The 18,180-nt window shown below is 33.1% G+C and overlaps 4 protein-coding genes across 4 annotated transcripts; 2 read left to right on the forward strand and 2 right to left on the reverse strand.

The window, feature by feature from the left end:
- The first annotated feature begins 2,604 nt into the window (after positions 1-2,604).
- LOC126688069 (transcription factor UNE12-like) lies at positions 2,605-7,369 on the forward strand. The gene is made up of 6 exons (XM_050382643.2): positions 2,605-3,143; positions 4,311-4,430; positions 4,872-4,937; positions 5,948-6,013; positions 6,599-6,676; positions 6,751-7,369. The coding sequence occupies exons 1-6, from the start codon at positions 2,778-2,780 to the stop codon at positions 6,970-6,972; spliced, it is 918 nt and encodes a 305-aa protein (XP_050238600.1). The 5' UTR covers positions 2,605-2,777; the 3' UTR covers positions 6,973-7,369.
- Positions 7,370-8,496: 1,127 nt separating this feature from the next.
- LOC126687185 (NADH dehydrogenase [ubiquinone] flavoprotein 2, mitochondrial) lies at positions 8,497-13,105 on the reverse strand. The gene is made up of 10 exons (XM_050381619.2): positions 12,959-13,105; positions 12,817-12,849; positions 12,656-12,721; positions 11,259-11,375; positions 10,135-10,212; positions 9,923-10,028; positions 9,789-9,835; positions 9,121-9,198; positions 8,954-9,019; positions 8,497-8,883 (listed from the first exon to the last, which is right to left on the reverse strand). Exons 1-10 carry the CDS (start codon positions 13,022-13,024, stop codon positions 8,776-8,778), a joined length of 765 nt encoding a protein of 254 aa, XP_050237576.1. The 5' UTR covers positions 13,025-13,105; the 3' UTR covers positions 8,497-8,775.
- A 188-nt stretch (positions 13,106-13,293) lies between these two features.
- LOC126687184 (protein OSB2, chloroplastic-like) lies at positions 13,294-15,427 on the forward strand. Its single transcript, XM_050381618.2, has 5 exons — positions 13,294-13,667; positions 14,240-14,378; positions 14,464-14,548; positions 14,638-14,741; positions 15,013-15,427. The coding sequence occupies exons 1-5, from the start codon at positions 13,312-13,314 to the stop codon at positions 15,205-15,207; spliced, it is 879 nt and encodes a 292-aa protein (XP_050237575.1). The 5' UTR covers positions 13,294-13,311; the 3' UTR covers positions 15,208-15,427.
- Positions 15,428-16,890: 1,463 nt separating this feature from the next.
- LOC126685966 (auxin-induced protein 22D-like) lies at positions 16,891-18,180 on the reverse strand. Its single transcript, XM_050379969.2, has 4 exons — positions 17,852-18,180; positions 17,556-17,758; positions 17,351-17,450; positions 16,891-17,238 (listed from the first exon to the last, which is right to left on the reverse strand). Exons 1-4 carry the CDS (start codon positions 18,031-18,033, stop codon positions 17,160-17,162), a joined length of 564 nt encoding a protein of 187 aa, XP_050235926.1. The 5' UTR covers positions 18,034-18,180; the 3' UTR covers positions 16,891-17,159.

Consider the following 18,180-nt stretch of genomic DNA (forward strand, 5'->3'; position numbering starts at 1 on the left):
GTCGAGAGTTTTTTTTACCTTATGCCTTGAATATAAGTGATTATAATTTATTTAATGTTTTATAAATATCATAAAAACATTTATTTATAAAAATAATATATTTGAATTCTTTCTATTTTATTTGTGTCACTGCAGTTTTATTAGGTTCATTTGTCATGAAGATAAAATACATGCACTCTGTATTCCGTTATTGTGAATATGACAATTTTCTAATTTATTTTTTATTGAATATTTACATTTTTATTTTTATTAAAAATAAGTTTTAATTGTTTTTTTTGTACGACTTGGCATTTGTTAGTATTTGTTGTGACAGAACGATTTAACATATACAAATTAAAATATAACAATTTAATCAATAAAAATCATAGTAAAAGATAAATTAACCATTAATGCATCCTATAATTATATAGTGCAAGCTCAAAACCATCGCTTTACATAGCTTATATAATTACAAAAAAATACTCCCTCCGTTCTAAAAAAATAGACATAATATTTATTTTGAACGTCCTAAAATATAAATAAAATAATATTAACCTTCATTAATTTCAACTATTTTTATTATATTCTACAAATTATCATTAATTATCACTTTATACAATATAAAAAATAATAATAAATTTATCTTTTCAAAATTTAATTACAATTCCAACGCAACAATTACCTTTCCCATAATTTAAATTAGTAATATTTAATATTTAGATAATTAAATTAAAATTAATATTGGAACTTAATAAAATATAATTACTTTAACCATCATTTCTTAATTAATGTGCAAACTCTATTTTGCCTATTTTTATGGGACGGGGGAATAGCATGATTTATAAATTGGTAGTGCAAACTTCAAAACCATACGTTTTATCGTATTTTATGTGTTATAATTAATTTTCAATAAATACACTCTTTCTCTTTCACTCTCTAAACGAAAAAGCTCTCCCTTCTCTCTAACTCAAGTATAAAAAACATGATTTAGAGAGGGTGGTTTTTTTGGCTTTTTAGCCAAAAAACCACTCCCTCCTCCTTCTTCTTTCTTTATTTTATGTTATAATATGCTTTTATCTTCAATAATCTCTTCATAAATGAAGTTTTTTATATTTTTGAAGGTTCAATTTTGAATGCTTTTTAAAAAAAAATTGTCTTTTCAAGATGTTTTAAATTGCATGTTAAGAATCCATGATTCAAAGAAGGTTTTATGAATCTTTTTTGTCTTGCATGTCATTATTTTGTTGTCTAGATGATGATCCTTGAACCTTAAAATATTGAAGATTTTTTTTAATATTTTATTTTATTTTAATTGTTTATGTTTAATTTTATATTTATTGTTGATTTCCTATCTATTTGATTCATTATGAAGAACATGCTTAAATAGTTTGAAACTTTAAAGGATCAAGCGATTTATCGGCATAGTCGGATGAGATTCAAGTTAAGATACCCGTACCAACGGAACTTCGTCCTTTGTTGTGCGCCAAGATGGCTTGTTAGCGGGATTTCGACTTAATTTTTACTTTTTCGATTATTATCTTTGGCTTGTATTTTTTATTGTTTCTTATTTTATTAAAGTATGTGGAAGACCATATATTTACTTGTTGTTATATGGCTTTTATTTTTGTACTTTAATCTTTTTCATTAATGAATTTATCTATTGATAAAAAAAATGTGTTATAAAATATATGCTTTATAAATTGGATTTTAATTTTAATTGTTTGGTTCATTTGGGTTATAACAATTTGGTTTGAATATCAATATGAATAAAAAAAAATCAATGTTGTACAAGTAAGTTGTTAATATTATTTAATTTATAAATTGGATTCCAAATTTCTATTTCGGCGTGCATCACAATTTTAAAGACTTAAATAGCAATATGACCCCTCAACTTGTAAGCAATAGGCGATTAACACATAAATTAATTTTTGGGCAAATTAATACACGAATTTGGTGATTATGGACAATTTGTCCTATTTTTCCAATTTACCCCCTCAAGTGATGAGTTAATTGTCTCTTAAATTGGCAATTTGCCCCTTAACTTATAAGTTAATTTGCCAAAATGGGCTAATTGGCTATAATCACCAAGTTCGTATACTGATTTGCCAACAAAGTTAATTTATATGTTAATTGCTCATTGCTTACAAATTTAAGGGACAAATTGCTATTTAAGTTCAATTTTAAACAATTACAGTTGACATACGGTTTTAAAAATATAATTTATAATTGTATTATAAAATTATTTTTTAAAATGTTTCAAACGGTTTTTAAACCCACAATAACAATTTTTAAGAAATTGTTTTTAAAACAATATCAAAAAGTTTTAAAACAGTTTAAAGGGTTTTCAAAAATAAATTTCACAATTGTTTAAAAAACAGATTACATCTATAAATTTATAAAATTAAAAGATAATCTTTAAAAAGTAGAGTAAAAAGTAAATTTCAAAAGCAGGGTATGTTTTGCAAATTCCAAAGATTTATTAGAAGTCCTGTTCTTGGAGCTGGGATAGACATTCAGAAAAATACAAAAATGAAGGGTCACAAATGTAAATGCGATAACAAAAAAGGACCTTTTAGAAAAGAAAAATAAAAAGAAAAGAAGGGATAAAAAGGCAAACACTTTTCGTCCTGGCTTTGTCTCTTCGTTCTCACTCACTCACTCACTCCAAAAAAACATTTCAATTTCCTTTTCCTTTCTCAAAAAAATTACAGCAGAATCAATTTTGCATGTAGTAGAGGTACAACTCGCTGTACAAACTCTACCTGACTCGTCCGGGTCAAACCAAACAACACTAAAACATGGCTAATAATAATCAAACCGAACCAGTAGCCGATGATTTCCTGCAAGAAATTCTCGGCCTCCCTAATTTTGTTTCCGCTGAAGGCTTGGTCGGAGCCGACGCAGCCGGATTATCCGCTGCTCAAGCTCCGATGATGTTACAGCTTTGCTCCGGTGACGGCTCAAGCCACATGCATAGTGGTGGTCTTGGCGGTGGAGGAGGGACCGGGTTTCACGGGTTTCCATTAGGGCTGAGCTTGGAACAGGGTAAAGGAGGAGGGTTCTTGAAGGCTGAGGAAGCTTCTGGAAGTGGGAAGAGGTTTCGGGACGACGTGTTGGTTGATTCCACCACCATAGCCAGACCTAATAATCCTAATATTAAAAATGTAAGTGCTGTTTAGTTATCACTGGCTTAATTAAGTGGTATATCAGAAATTTTATGTTTTATTTTATTTTCTTGAAGTGTTTGATAAATTATGTGTAATTAAACTCGTCAAGAGGCAGAAAAACTGGTTAATTTTTGGAGTTAGGTCCTTGTTTATGTATGTATTTTGGTTTACTTGTGCTCTAGGTAGCACAGACACGAACATGGGGCAACAGTTATTTTAAGGTTTCTTATGTTAAAATTGATGTTTCGTGTCTGAAATGCCAAGTGTTCGACATGTTTCCGAAATGGAAAATATTGATTGAGTCAAGTGTTTGTGCTACTTAGCCTGTGCTTGATTCCAAATTATAAAAGATTTTATGTTATTTATTTATGTCATACTCCCTCCGTCCCGTTTAAGAAGGGACATATCTCAATTTTTTTTGTCCCACTTAAGAAGGCCAATTTATGATTTTTGTGCCATTTTAAAAGGAATTCTCTCTTATACCCTCATTTTCTCTTTCTATAATTAAAGCTAATACTCTACACACAAATTACAAGAAAATAATTAATAGGGGTAAAATAAGAAAAGCCAAGAGTAATTATTATTTTCTTAATCTATGTGCATAAGGGCTATGTCCCTTCTTAAGTGGGACGGAGGGAGTATATTTTTATGAGGGAAGTGAAACTTCATGTTCTTGATGAAATTTATTTAAGTGTACTTAGGTAATGGTGCATGTATTGGTTTTTACTGTTACCAGCAAAGCCCATCAGTATCAGAATTGTTCTTGAACTAATTTGCTGTATCCGAATTGAACCCGCTGTAGTCCATTCCTAACAAGTTTTGGTGATGAGTTGTGCCATGCAATGTAGACTATATGCAATGTGCTCTAATCGATAATTCAATCAATGTTTTGTGTTAACTTGTTTTTCCCATTTTGTTATCGTAAAAAAATATTGAATGTTAGTTCAAAATAGAAAATTTTGTATTTATGTGCTATTTCTCTTCTCAATTGGCACTTCTAGATCATCTTTTTATATGATGTTATTGTCCACTCAATTAATAAATCATTGGAAGTTCATTATGATATTTGATTTCCTTTTTCTTACCTTCATTATAGTGGTGTTAGTAGAATGATTTATCCTCTGTCATAATTTTGTCTTTGTTATAATTCTCATCCTTTCGCAGGTTTTCCATGGTCAACCAATGACCTCATCAGTAGCTGCAACCCCACATCCACCAATAATGCGTCCCAGGGTGCGGGCTAGACGAGGACAGGCCACTGATCCACACAGCATTGCTGAGCGGGTAAGTTTGATACAGTGAGCCGAGAAAATAAATAAAAGACAGCAACCATGAAAGTAGTGAATATTGTAAAGTGTGTAAGTAAAACTTCATCTTTTTTAAATTGAAAAGACTAGGAAAAAAATTGAAAGTTACACTGAAGCCAAAAAGTGAAAAAATTACTGCTTGATATGTAATTTAGATGTACTAATAAAAATCCAAGTATAATAAGTTGATACGAACTTGATTTACCCTGCTAAACAACGAATGAGAATGTTGGTATAATTATTTTAGCACTTTCTTCCATTATATGAAAATGCTACAAAATTAATGCTTAGTTGGATAAAGCAATCAATTCGGGGCTCCGTCATAGGAGCCATATGTTAAATTCTTTTCTTATCCTTAACTTTTTCTATTCTTTGCCTATGGTAAGAATAAATCTCAATGCCTTCCAATTTGGTATAGTTGCGCCGAGAAAGAATAGCAGAAAGAATCAGGGCATTGCAGGATCTGGTTCCTAGTGTCAACAAGGTAAGTCCTTTCTCTCTCTTATATCATATTATGAATTAAATTACAAAACCGTGTTCTACTTTTCATTCTTTACATTGACGTATTTAGCATTTCATTTTTGTTTTCTTTATTGTGAAGAGAAATGGTAAACTCATGGGAACAAAAAGATAAACCCGTGTTTACCTGTAACTTGCCTGTAGTTATTTGTTTAGCGCGCAAGGTTTAACAACCTCAAGTAACTTTTTCTGGTATGCAGAAGTATAATAAATAAATGCAATTGTTCCAGTAGATTGACAATCTGCAGAACGCTTTTATCTAATAGACGAGTATCAACTTTTTTAGTTGTAGTAGGAAGCAATGTAGTGACATAGTGCTGCTACAAATTGTTGATTTGATACCGCCAGTGTTACATATGAGTTCTGTCCTTTGTGGTTAATGCTTGTTCTATTGTTTGTAAATGACTACTTGTCTCAATCTGGTAGCACTAAATGCATTTTATATCAGTTTCAGTCATTGATGTAACTCATTTGGAAATTCCATGCACTTTTATTGGATATAGCTGTATTCTTCTGGGAAGTGCTTAGAAATGAAGAATTTGTTGAATTGTTACTATGTTCATGAAATGGCATTTGACTACACTTATTCTTATTTATACATTTGGTCTTGTACTGGTTGCAATAGGCGAGGATGGAGAAACTTTAGTAGTTTTTAGAGCAGTTCATTGGTTGATATCGCCTTCTTTTACAACTGAGGACTCATGTATGGATCGTGTTAGAATATGTTTATTCTGGTTTCTAACATTAGAGGAGGGAAAAGAAGGCAAAAAACTAATATCTTTGTGGGTACACAAATTGTAATTCTATATGTTCATTCCGTGTATGACCTGTGGAGTGTGTGTTGCTTCTATTTCACTTTTGGAGCTACAAAATGATTTTTTCTAGGAGCTCGGCTGATGGATGTGGTTGATTAAGAACATCTATAAGCTCTGCAACTTCTTCCTTGTTTATTGATGTACGTGCTATTTTCTGCAGACAGATAGAGCTGCCATGCTTGATGAAATTGTAGACTATGTGAAGTTTCTACGGCTCCAAGTGAAGGTAATTTTAGATATAGATCAGTTGTCATGCTGGTTGCAAATGTCTTTTCAGGTGTTTTCTCCTTTTGTTAAATCCTAATGTGTCATGGTAAAGTGTCAAAGTGGGATATAAATCCGTGATGCAAGCCTTGAGCATATACGCATATGGTTATTGTTGATATATAGACAATTCATTGATGCTGCTTTTAGATATTCCCCCGTCCCTTATCTTATATAAGTTCAAGCTTTTAATAATTGCTCAACCAATGGAAGATAATAGAAAGTCTCATTCTCCCATCCAATCTAAACAGAGTTTTATGACAAAGTATTGGTTGTGGTACTTAATTAAAATATTGATTGGTGGTCTTTCCCACCAATTATGAATATTCATAAAGGCCACTTCATAAAATTATAAGGGCCACTATTGTCTATATTTGATGGCACACATGTTTTTTTAATTAAGCAGGTGTCTGAATAATACAACTACAATAGTATAATCGACATTGAGGCTAATGCTCTCCTGTTCCGAGGAAATGAGTACTCAAAAAATGGAGTGATAAAAAAAATACCCCTTATTGTTTGACTAACGTTTCCTTATGATGAACAGGTTTTAAGCATGAGCAGACTCGGAGGAGCTGGTGCGGTCGCACCACTTGTAACGGACATTCCGCTATCATCAGTCGAGGTAAATAAAAGTAAGTGTTTGTGTTTGAGAAAATATCTAGTTTCTCCTTTTCACATTTAGTGTTGCTATCATAGGATGAAACTGGGGAAGGTGGGAGAAACCAGCCAGCGTGGGAGAAATGGTCAAATGATGGCACAGAGCGACAGGTAGCGAAACTGATGGAAGAAAACGTGGGTGCAGCAATGCAGTTTCTTCAATCAAAGGCTCTTTGTATAATGCCCATCTCACTCGCCACAGCTATTTACCATACACAAGCACCGGATAGCATTAAACCAGAAACAAATCCCCCATCATAAACTGTACAACGGGTAAGCATGTCTCAATCGCCACCACCAAATGCTTAGGGTCCCACAATTATAAGTTGCCTGATTTTGAAATTGCAATCGGAGTCAGATGCCATAGTTGTTGCTTTTTTGCATTTCTTTTTCCGGCAGGCCCTTGGTGTCCTACCAAGTTCTAAGTGACGGAAACGAATTGTCAAAGCTTTGTGGAAATGCTCCTTAAAAAAAAAATAGTTTTTGGCACAAGTGGTGGAAGCACTTTTGTAGTGGGGGCTGTAATTTTGTTGGTAGTGGTTGTGGGACCTTGTAAAAGAGACAGACGGAGGGTATATATGTATTTTAGTAATATGTTATTGTAATTGTTCGTTTTGGTAATGAAATGGAATGGCATAGTTAGATTAGAATGGCTAAATGATTGGTTGTTTGAATTGAATTCAATAGGAACAATGCAATGGTGTTATAGTCCAACAGAAAATGATAAAAGCTACTTTTTTTCAATTTTCAAAAGTGATTTCTGACTTTTTTTTTCTTTCGACAGAATCATTATTTTTTGATTAAAGAAAATGTCAAATCCTCATTCCATCATTATGATGATTATGTTTTGTAGAATAAGTGACTGAGAAGTCTACGATTGAAATTCACACCGCCACTGGCTTAGTCAAAGAGAAAAATGATTTATAGCTGTGAAATGAAAAAGGCTAAAGTGTGGATCAAGAAATTAGCAATTTGTAAATGCCAGTCTTTTTCTGAACAACCAATTCATCTAACTCATGTCCAGAGTTCTAAAAACCAAATTAGTAGCCGAACGGCTCGAACCAGCATGACAATGTCATAACTACTTGAGACCTTGTTGGAACTGATCGGCGATCCAAGTTTCTTTAGAGAAAAAGGTCTGATTCAAAATGATAGGAAGAAATCATCGATTGTAATTTTTGCACACCCGACAATATTTTCTGACTACGCCACCGGAAATGACCATCAATTCATTGTTTAGCCATTTAATAAAAATAAATATACTACAAAAATTATTTATGTATTATATATATGACATTCTTAGAACAATAGGAGCATACAACTATACCTTAATTACAAATTTTTGTAATTTTAAAAAAGAAAAACTTATAAATTATACTTAAATTTATAAAAATCATTTGGCTTTTATGGTTCAACCGGCTCAAAAGTTTGGACGGTTTTTTTGATTCAAACCGGTAGAACTGCAATTCCAATTTAAAAGAAGATGCAAACCAACTGTTCTGGTCTGATTCTTAATACACTGCTCCTCTCTATCAACACATCTTACTCCTAAAATGGCTAATTCATAATCCTTTCCTAGAAAGACCCTCATCAAATACGTAGTAAACTAAAATAAAGCTAATCTTGTACGACCTAAACATCTCTCTATCCAACACAAACAGTTCGCCACGCAACAATAACTCTAATTTCAAGTGCCACGATATGATGCACAAAGTCTCCTTTGAGTATGACAAAAACATGCAATACTCATACTTGTCGATCCACTCATTGGCCACTCCAAAAAAGTTTAATCAGATAACAATCAAATTGATTTCTTAGTTTGTAATAATTTGCCGACGGAAATCAGAAAAAGTCTTTAGCTTTTCCTAATTAAACTTTACTTGACAAAAAGTGAAGATCTGATAAACTTGATTATGATGTTGTATGAAATTGAATATCTGCCAGAACTAAATGCTGGCAGGCAGATACAAAAAAATGGTTAAGCTTAAGATGAACAAACATGGATGATTTGAATTCATAGAGCATCCAAGCTTTGCATTATTGGACACAGCATTTACCATTACTTTAGCAGGCATCAAGATCCCGGCAAGGAGGTGGTTTCGGTTCCCCCAGAAGACTAGTGTTGCCTCCTTCAGGCCCACCCATAATGCGTTTTGGGTTTTGCGTGCCATGCTGAATCAAGAACGTAGGTTAAATACAATATATTGATAATTAAACAAGAAAAAAACACCAGAGGCCTTACCGGTGGTTTCTCGCCCTTCCTCAACATCTCAACTATCTCAACAACTCGTTTTGGAGTAACATCTTCCTGCAATTAAGACAAGACAGAGACACGAAGTTTATGAGTCTTCCTTCTATTTGAAAAAAAGTTATTAACTTGCCAAGAAGTGAAGGCTATCAGGGACCAACATAATAATTATAGGTGTATGCTTCAGATCCGTTGGAGTAATCTGCGACGGTAATCATAGGAGCATTCACGCAACAGCCCTGCCAAAAAAGTCAAAACGAATGTCACACAGATTACAAGTCAACAACAAAGTAAGAATGGTGAAACGTATACCACGAAAGTAATATATCTACAATTGATGGTGGACTTGCAAGTTTCAACCTATTAAATACCCAATTGCTTATCATGGGACAGCTTGATGCTAGTGCATGTTTAGCGTTGCAATGGGTTTTCTAGTGCATTTACCAAACATGTTTTAGATTTTTGCTGAGATGTCATAAGAGCACTAGCTAATAATTGGGATAATTGGCCTCGTTTAAAAATATAGTAAGTAGATAAGATGATTAGCTGCATAAGATTTGACATAAATACAATAAAAACAAAGAATACAAATGCATGCATAAAATATACTGCTTAGCCTACAATTTCCATGAACACACAGACACAGGAATACATGCTAAGAAATACTTCAGAGTTACAGTGGAAGAAATTGAGTAGGCTAAAGCAATTGTGAATAATGCACTAGAGCAACATCATAGATGTACAGCTTGTTTTTGCAATTATAAACATCCTAATTCCATAATCAACCAAGCAAAACCATCTCTAAACTTAATTTAGATAGAAGACTTACCATGCATTCCATTTCCCCCACAGAGAAAAGACCATCCTTTGTTACTTCTGCACATTCGAGAATGCATAGTAGTCAGATGTAACATGATAGAACTTTTATTTTTTAGTCTATAATAGTTGCTGTTTATCACTCACCATTGCGCTGCACTCCCAAGTGTTTCAGCAATGCATCTTCAATTTCTCTTGAGCCACGTATCATACAAGGTGTTGTACCACAAACCAAAAGATGGTACTTTCCCACCTGAATATAATAAGAAAATTGATCCAAAAGTTGGCGACTGCACCATCAGAGATTGGTACATACAGAATAGTAAATTCTGATTGTTGTAAGATAAGTATTTTCTCACCGGTTGTCGATTGAACATTGAATAAAATGTTGCGACTTCATATACACGGATAGGAGGAACTTCAATAACTTTGGCTACCTGAAGCATTAAAATTCAGCTAAAATGTTACCCAAATATGTTTCTCTACTCCGTAGAGATACTAATATTCTTTGCAGCCACAAAAGTGGTTTTGCATTTTGTTACCTGGCGGCAATAAGCAAACAATGCAGCAGAACTGTTTAAACTTAATAAAAACATATCAAAGTCTTATCAAATAACCTATAATAGTTATAATATATGAATGTCCGGGGAATTCAGATAGCATAACAGTTAAGATTTATATAATTGCCTCAAAGATATAAGGTATAAACTACTGAATTCCTTCCAGCTCAAGATAATCTATCACTAAATGACAATACTTATTTGTATCAAGCTTCTTTTTTGATAACTAAGAGCAGAATATGAAATCAGATTTTTTTACCTATTCAATTAATGTATACTGTACTCACCATTTATTCTGTTGGCACATGATTAGGAAGGTATCAAATTGGTGAATGCAACATAGAGGGAGGTGCAGACTGTTGATGATAATATTTACTGAGGTTTTAGGATTGAGAAGTACAAAGTGAGGGAAATGAGGGAAGAGATAGAAACCATGAGGTAAAGTAAATTAGACAAAGTTTTTTCTTTTTCTTTTGGACAGAACATGTTTTACTTGTAAGAGTTTAAAAGGCCGGCACGAATGCCAGAATAACTTCCGATTTCCCCCTTCAAAGAATTCGGATCACAAGTAGAGTACAATAAAACTGCTGATCTAATGATACTAATGGCACAAATTGAAACTTTGCGACTACCATCAATGAAGTGTTAACTTATATAACCACTGATACAGTTTACCCTTCCTTACTTAATATCTTAGGTCAGGTGTACTTGTAAGTTTCAAACTTATACTTTTAACAGCAATGTAAATTATGGACAGTAATTTTATCAAGACAACTGTAATATAATTTATGGTGGCAAACTGCCATGTATGATATGTATAATCAAGCATGACACTTGGTTTTAGACTTGCAGAGTAAAAGGGGAATAGCTCAACCAATTCATACACAACTTATTTCAGAAATGTCGTGTTCTAGATTACTTACAGCATCCATTGCTGAGACAGGAAGCCACCCTCCATGCTGCTGCTGTGCAAGATCTAGAAGTGGAATAACTGCCGATTGCTTGTAGTTGGATGGGTAGTGAGAGATTATTTCTTTAGCCTAAAAGTGGAAGATTAAAACAATAAAGAAAAGAAGAAAAAAGAAAACTAATCTAATCAACATTCAAGAAGGTTCTAAATAAAATATGAATACCAGGGTTGAACAAACTAAAAATACAGCAAATCCATTACAAATGCAAGTCTAGAAATGAAAGATTGTAAAATCAGTATGAAGAATGCAAGATGTTGATTTTAAGGCATTCAATGGTAAGTTTTCAAACATCAATTTTTAATTTCTAATTTTTTTGTCCTTTTCTCCCCTGTGACAACTACTAGATTATGACATAACTAGAGAATTTCCAGCTGCATAAAGTTATCATTCACTTAGAGATATGCTGTTACACATACAGATACTCATAATCCCTTACAAAGAATCCTTTGAAACTACATTTTCCCACTACATATTGCAGGCAGCTGTAGAACTCGTCAAATAAGTTTTAGTACCCAAAACTGGAACGATCCGAGGCAAAAGAAGAGTCTAAAGAACTTACTCCTGCTCTCTTCTAGGTAGGTTGCAGTCTTTCTTTTGATCTTATCACCAAGATTAAGACTTGGGAAAACTATCAAGGGGTTGGAAAAATCAGAAGGTTTAGAGTATCTCCAATTAATAGATGTTCAGAGCAAAATATACATCTATGCCTCGGTCATGTTAATTAGAAATCCATGACAAGGCTGCGTACTTTCATTTCAAAGGGTAAAGACTGCTATTCAGTATCCTTAAACGGAAAATTTTATTTCACGGGGTAGGGCTTGTTCAATGAAATAGCTTTTTCCAAAACATGTAAATTTATATCAAAAATCTAAAAGACAATGACTTCCACTGATGGCATGCTAATTATAACTGATAGGACCTAGATAAATTTTCAAGGTAAGCTTACCCAGTCCTGTTGGATTTAAATTACGAAGTCTAGCATTTAATAATAACCATCAAAGGACAAAATATGTCTAGTCATTAGGCAAAGGTGATAAGTTAATGACTGTAGATACGAGTAACGGATATTGCAATACTAAAAGGTCATTACTTAAATAAACCTAAATTTAATTTTCTCAATAGGCCTCGAACCAAAAAAAAAAGGAAGCTGAAGCTGAAATCCCTACATTAAGCTCATTTGTCCATCTCAGTAGCTTATACATTACATTAAAAGTATCAAATTAGCAAGTTAAATTCACACATACAAGACATAAAAGTAAAAGAGGCTCACACTGTATTTAAAAGAAAAATTAAACATAATTACAAATTGATAATAAACTCAAATTTAATTAGCATTTAAAAAAAATTACCTTTTCCTTATTTTTATCAGAGAACTCCCACAGATTATTCGGATTGTTATCCGGAGAATCAATGTGCTGCCAAATTTACAAATACAAAAACAAAATTAATTAAAAAAAATACATTATACATAATAATGGAACAAAAATTTAGACTGAACATTAGAACTTACATAATTTAGAGCAGTGGAGAAGGATCGGTAAGTCTAAACAAACAAGAGAAACCAAACCAATTAGATCATAGAAAAACCAGTGATTAAATACGACAGAGAAAAACAAAACGACAGAGAAAATTCAATAGATAAATTAGAAAACCTGATTGGATTGAGAGAAAACTTGACGGATCTCACGGAGCCGTGCGGCGGCGAGCCGAGCTAGCATTTTCTGGAGAGAGCTAAACTCAGTTAAAGAAGTAACGGAGGAAAAGAACCGATTTGATAACCGGAGTAACAATTAGAAGATCGCTCTTCATAAGTTGGGTGGGGTGCGTACTATGCACATAGGCGTGAGTTAGTCACAGATAGTTAGCCCATTAAGTAATCCAGTTCGTTTTGGACCACGGCCCATGAAAAATGGCCTAATTTAGATGTGGGCTCATCCTGCGGGTGACCCGACCCATGGACAAAACCCTATAATTCTTCACTCAGAGAAGTGAAAACAGAGAAACAATGGCGTTATCATCATGCTTCGGCAACATGTTACTCAAACCTCATACTTACACCCGAGTTCCTGCTATCTCAATCTCGGTGGCCCAGTTATCCTTAATTTCTGGTGTGGAGGTTAAACGACAACGTTTGCGCTTGAACCGGAGCTTGAAATGCTCGTTTGATTACAGAGATAGTAATAGTCAAGTAGTAGCTGAGTATGCTAAGCCTGATGAAATTCCGTGGCGGAAGGAGCTTTGTAATAGTGTTAACCTCATCGGAAATGTTGGAGCTCCGGTGGAAATTAAGTATTTACCCTCCGGTAAAGTTCTTGCTTGGACACGAATTGGCGTTAAGAAATCCGCTACTGAAACCACCTGGTAATTCAACTAAAATTTGATTATATTGTCTAGTACCGTTATTTTATTTTTGTTAGTTCAGGTATGTTATGATTTTCTTTGTGTGATAGGTAGGTTTGTGGTAGTATTAGTATGCTTATATCAAAAAGTTTAAGTTTATAGAGTATAGATTATTTGATTATCCTGTTTGAAAATGCTATAGTTGCTAGAACGTGTTGATTTCCACTGAAATCGTTCAAAAAATGACCCGATTTTCCGAGAATTCAATTGGATTCTGTACTTGCACATAATTAATAGTTCAGTCCTCGAGTTTACTTTCGCGTCATCATTTAAAACAGTAACATAGTATATATCCAAATTCTGGTTGATTGGTTGGGTCAACAAAAACGAGTGTGCTCATTGGGATCACTATAAATGAAAACGAGTGTACTACCCATGTGTATCTTTCTTTGCTTTCTAATGATAGTCATAACTGATAGGTGATTGCTTCATATTATAATAATCTAGTAACCTGATAGAATGTGAATAATGAAACTAGATTGAATTCCTTACAAGCCTCTATGGAATCAACGTTATTGTCTTGTAATTTGCAGGGTCAACTTGACTTTCTGGGATGATCTGGCACATATTGCATTTCAGCATGTGGAGAAAGGTCGCCAAATATATGTAGCTGGTCGATTGATTTCTGATGTTGTTGAAAGTGAAGAAGGAAGGCAGCAAACCTACTACAAGGTTCCAAATTCATACAATGCAATTGCTTTATTTTCTCATTGTCCTGCATAAATGAAATATCATTTATATTTTAAACCTCTTGCAGGTAGTGGTCCAGCAATTGAATTTTGTCGAAAGGAACTCAACTTCTGCACCTTTTAGTAATCGTGATTCTGATAGCATGACAACAAGTAAGTCTCTCCTTTATGTGAGTCTCAAGTGGAATTTTATAAAATTATCAAGTGGATCTTGATGCTGTTTTATAATTTAACATTGGCAGGTAGAAAGTTTAGCAACAATTCCGCAAGTGGTCTGAGTTCCACAGAACTATGGCAAGCCTTTTTCGCCAATCCTTTGGAGTGGTGGGATAATAGGACGAACAAGGTACTCTTCTCTGCTTAATAGAATGAAATTGCGATTCATATGTATGTTAAGCTGGCATTGCTTCCATCTGATACGTATCTACTTTTTTGCTGAACTACAAGCTAAATGCGGATGATTCTTTTTCTCCGCTTATAGTTATAGCATATTATGAATATTAATCAACTTGATTGAGGTCCTTTTGCTTTTGAACTTTACTTTTCCCAATGTTACATGAAAACCTAATGGATGTTCAGATATGTATTTACTGATTCATCATTTCTTTGATTTACAGAGGAACCCAAAATATCCTGATTTTAAACACAAAGATACCGGAGAAGCTTTATGGGTTGAAAGCAGATTTAATCCACCCTGGGTGAAATCGCAGTTAGTCATATTGGATGAACGGATGGGATCCTTTCGTGATCAAAATGATAGGATGCAGTTAACGTCAATGACCGACAATGATTATATGATGCCATTTCAATAACTTGTGTTGTGCTGTTCGGTCTATTTTCTGTCACTCGATGCAGTGTCTTTGCCTACCATGTTCGCTTCTCTTTTGAGGTATTTTCTTTGATAGGCATTTCTAAGCTATGCTTTGTATAGTCGGCAATTTAAAATCTGCATGGTATGTAAATTGTAATTTTATAAGCATTTTCCGAGTGGTACTTAAACATGACTAGAAGAAAAAATAGGTCTTTTTGCAATTTCTTTCTTCTTTCTAGCAGTATGCTTCACATAATATGCTGCCAAAGGCCTAAACCTTGTTTAAGAATATAGCTTGGGACATGGAGAAATATGGTTTGAGCTGGGATTTAACTTGGCCTAAATCAAGCACAAATTTTGTTATTCAGCTGACAGTTGAACCTCAACATGTGATTAATTATGAGTTGGAGTGAGCCACCTTGCCTAAGATTGGGCATGATTAAAAAAGTTGGGATAGGAGATTTAACATTTAATATCCTCCAGATTTTTATGTGTGTTTGTAGTTTCCACATTTTATTTTCGATGTGAAGCTAGTGAGCAGCTCTGATTTGCGAATAATATTGCGCACAATCTAACTCTGGCATTCCGTACAATCAGGACGAGTGGTTCAACCATTTTTGCGTGTATTTTATCTATGTAATTAGTTCCGATTTGGTTGAAAAATATTTCCATTTTATCAAAAAAAAAAAGAAAAAGCAGCTATAAATCAATTTGTTGTATAAGATGAGATCCAACCACATTATTTATCACTTGGTTTGATATTTTCAAAATTCATGTGGTTTTGACATGATCATCAACTGAACTTATATTTGAAGACGTGAAATTGAGTTAGTAGAAAAGACTAGATTCATTAATAATTTTAGATCTCGGAATGGAGAGATTCTTAGGTAGACTTAGTCCACCACGTCATCCGTGGACTAAACTTATCATATAATGACAATGTCAGTAAAATGATGGCAATCTTATAAATTCGTTTATTACTTATTTACACTTTTCAATAGTAATATTACAAGATTGCCATCATTTTAAGTGTCATTATGTGATAGCCTTAGTCCACAGATGACGTGGTAGACTGACTAAAAAAATTCTCCTAGAAATGACATGTCAAGAAGTCTTGAAGTTAGGCATGTTAATAATTTTTGGATCTTAGAGAGACATATACTTAATAATTAAACAAAATATAAATATTTATTAATAATACCTTATAATAAGTTAATTAATTTTGTGATTATCTCCCGCTTTATCCAATACTACTGAATTTCTACAAGAACAGCCCTTATTTCTAATTGTAACTTCAATAAACATCTTCATGATACATGTTTCTGACCAGCTCATCTACCTAATTTTGTTGCCCATTCTTCTTGATTGGACCAATAAATAATTTGAATATGTCAATTCCTAACAATAGCACATGTCTAATAAATGTTAGTTTGGTTGAAAATAAATTTTATTAAATTTTGTAAATATTTATTTATAAATGAATTAATTATCTTCGATGTACTTAAAAAATTATTTTAAAAATTTGTTTATTAAAGTTTTATAACGTTAGTAAGCTTATATAGTGGGAAACAAACTAAAACAGAAATCATAGTAACATGAAATATGCGTATTCTACTGTTGCTTCTGATCTTTGTAATACATATATCAATTTCTAATAAATTATGATCCTCTTTTTATAATCCTATGATATAAATCCAAAGTATATATACTGAATGAGTATTACAAGTAATTTCTTTCTTTAATTTGTAAATTTTTACAGTTGAATATTTGAAAAATTCAACAAGCTATAATTATCACACAAACGATCAAAACCCCAAGGAATCCAAAACCCAAAACAAGAAGAAAAAAAAAAGATCCGATAATTCGTCGATGCTCCGATCATCTGTATATGTAAATCTCCAAAACCTAACTTGTTGGACAAGGTATTAAGCCAACTTTGCATTATATGCTTTTCTATAAACAGCTCAATCGATCCTCTCTACCTTCTGATCCTTTCATAATCCTTAGCCTCTTGCATGAGCAAATAAACATTCTGCAATAATCAAATCAAAAACCCTAATAAGTTTGATGATCATATGATAAATTTAAAAAAGAAGAAATTAATTAAAGATGATTTAATTAATTAATTAATTAATTTAACTTACCCCCATGGAACATCTCCAACAAGCATCCAATCACCATCTTTGTCTTCATAAGTTGGAGAATAATCAGATCCATTGTACCCTTCTCTTTCTGAGTACTCACCTATAATAAATTCAAAAATACAATTTAGAATCAAAGAAATAAAATAAACCTTACAATTAAGAACCTTAGCCCTAATTATCCAAAACAATTTGCATGAATTCTTACCAATTTTGAGCTTGAACATGTTCTCTAATGCCATGAGTAGCTCAGGATAGCTCTTATACATCTTAAGGTCAATCTTTCTTAGATAGGGAGCTCCGTCCACGCTCACTTTTACGTACATACCACCACCTTCGACCTCACTTTTCTTCGTCTGAAAACAGTTTTTCCGGTAAGATCTGATCGGAGGCCATCCCACTACTTGTGCCCTAAAAAAATAGATAACAATATATAAGTTAAACCATATTTAATCAATTTATTTCATTCTTTTTTTTATTACTAAGATATCCCAAATAACTTACTTGGCCGGAGGTTCACAATCCTCTTCTTCATTATTTTCAACACTGCTTTTAGCCCTAGAATTTTCTGAAATTTCCGGTGAAGCTCTTTTAATTCCTCTTTGTTTCTGTTCAGGCTCATCTCTTCCCGGCAACCCTAATCTGAGCTCAGTTGCCTTTAGATTTAGATCTCCTTCATATGCCATTTTGTTGTTATAATTTAACAACTATATATTTTTAGTATAATTTTTTGCTTTGTTGATGAATCTAAGAGTACCCTTTTGATGAAAATGTAAAATTTTCTCGGAAAATTAGTTCTTGAAATGAAACTGATTGTGTTTGGTTGATGAGAA

Source organism: Mercurialis annua, linkage group LG6 (assembly GCF_937616625.2).
Source record: "Mercurialis annua linkage group LG6, ddMerAnnu1.2, whole genome shotgun sequence".
In the NCBI taxonomy this organism is placed as follows: Eukaryota; Viridiplantae; Streptophyta; class Magnoliopsida; order Malpighiales; family Euphorbiaceae; genus Mercurialis; species Mercurialis annua.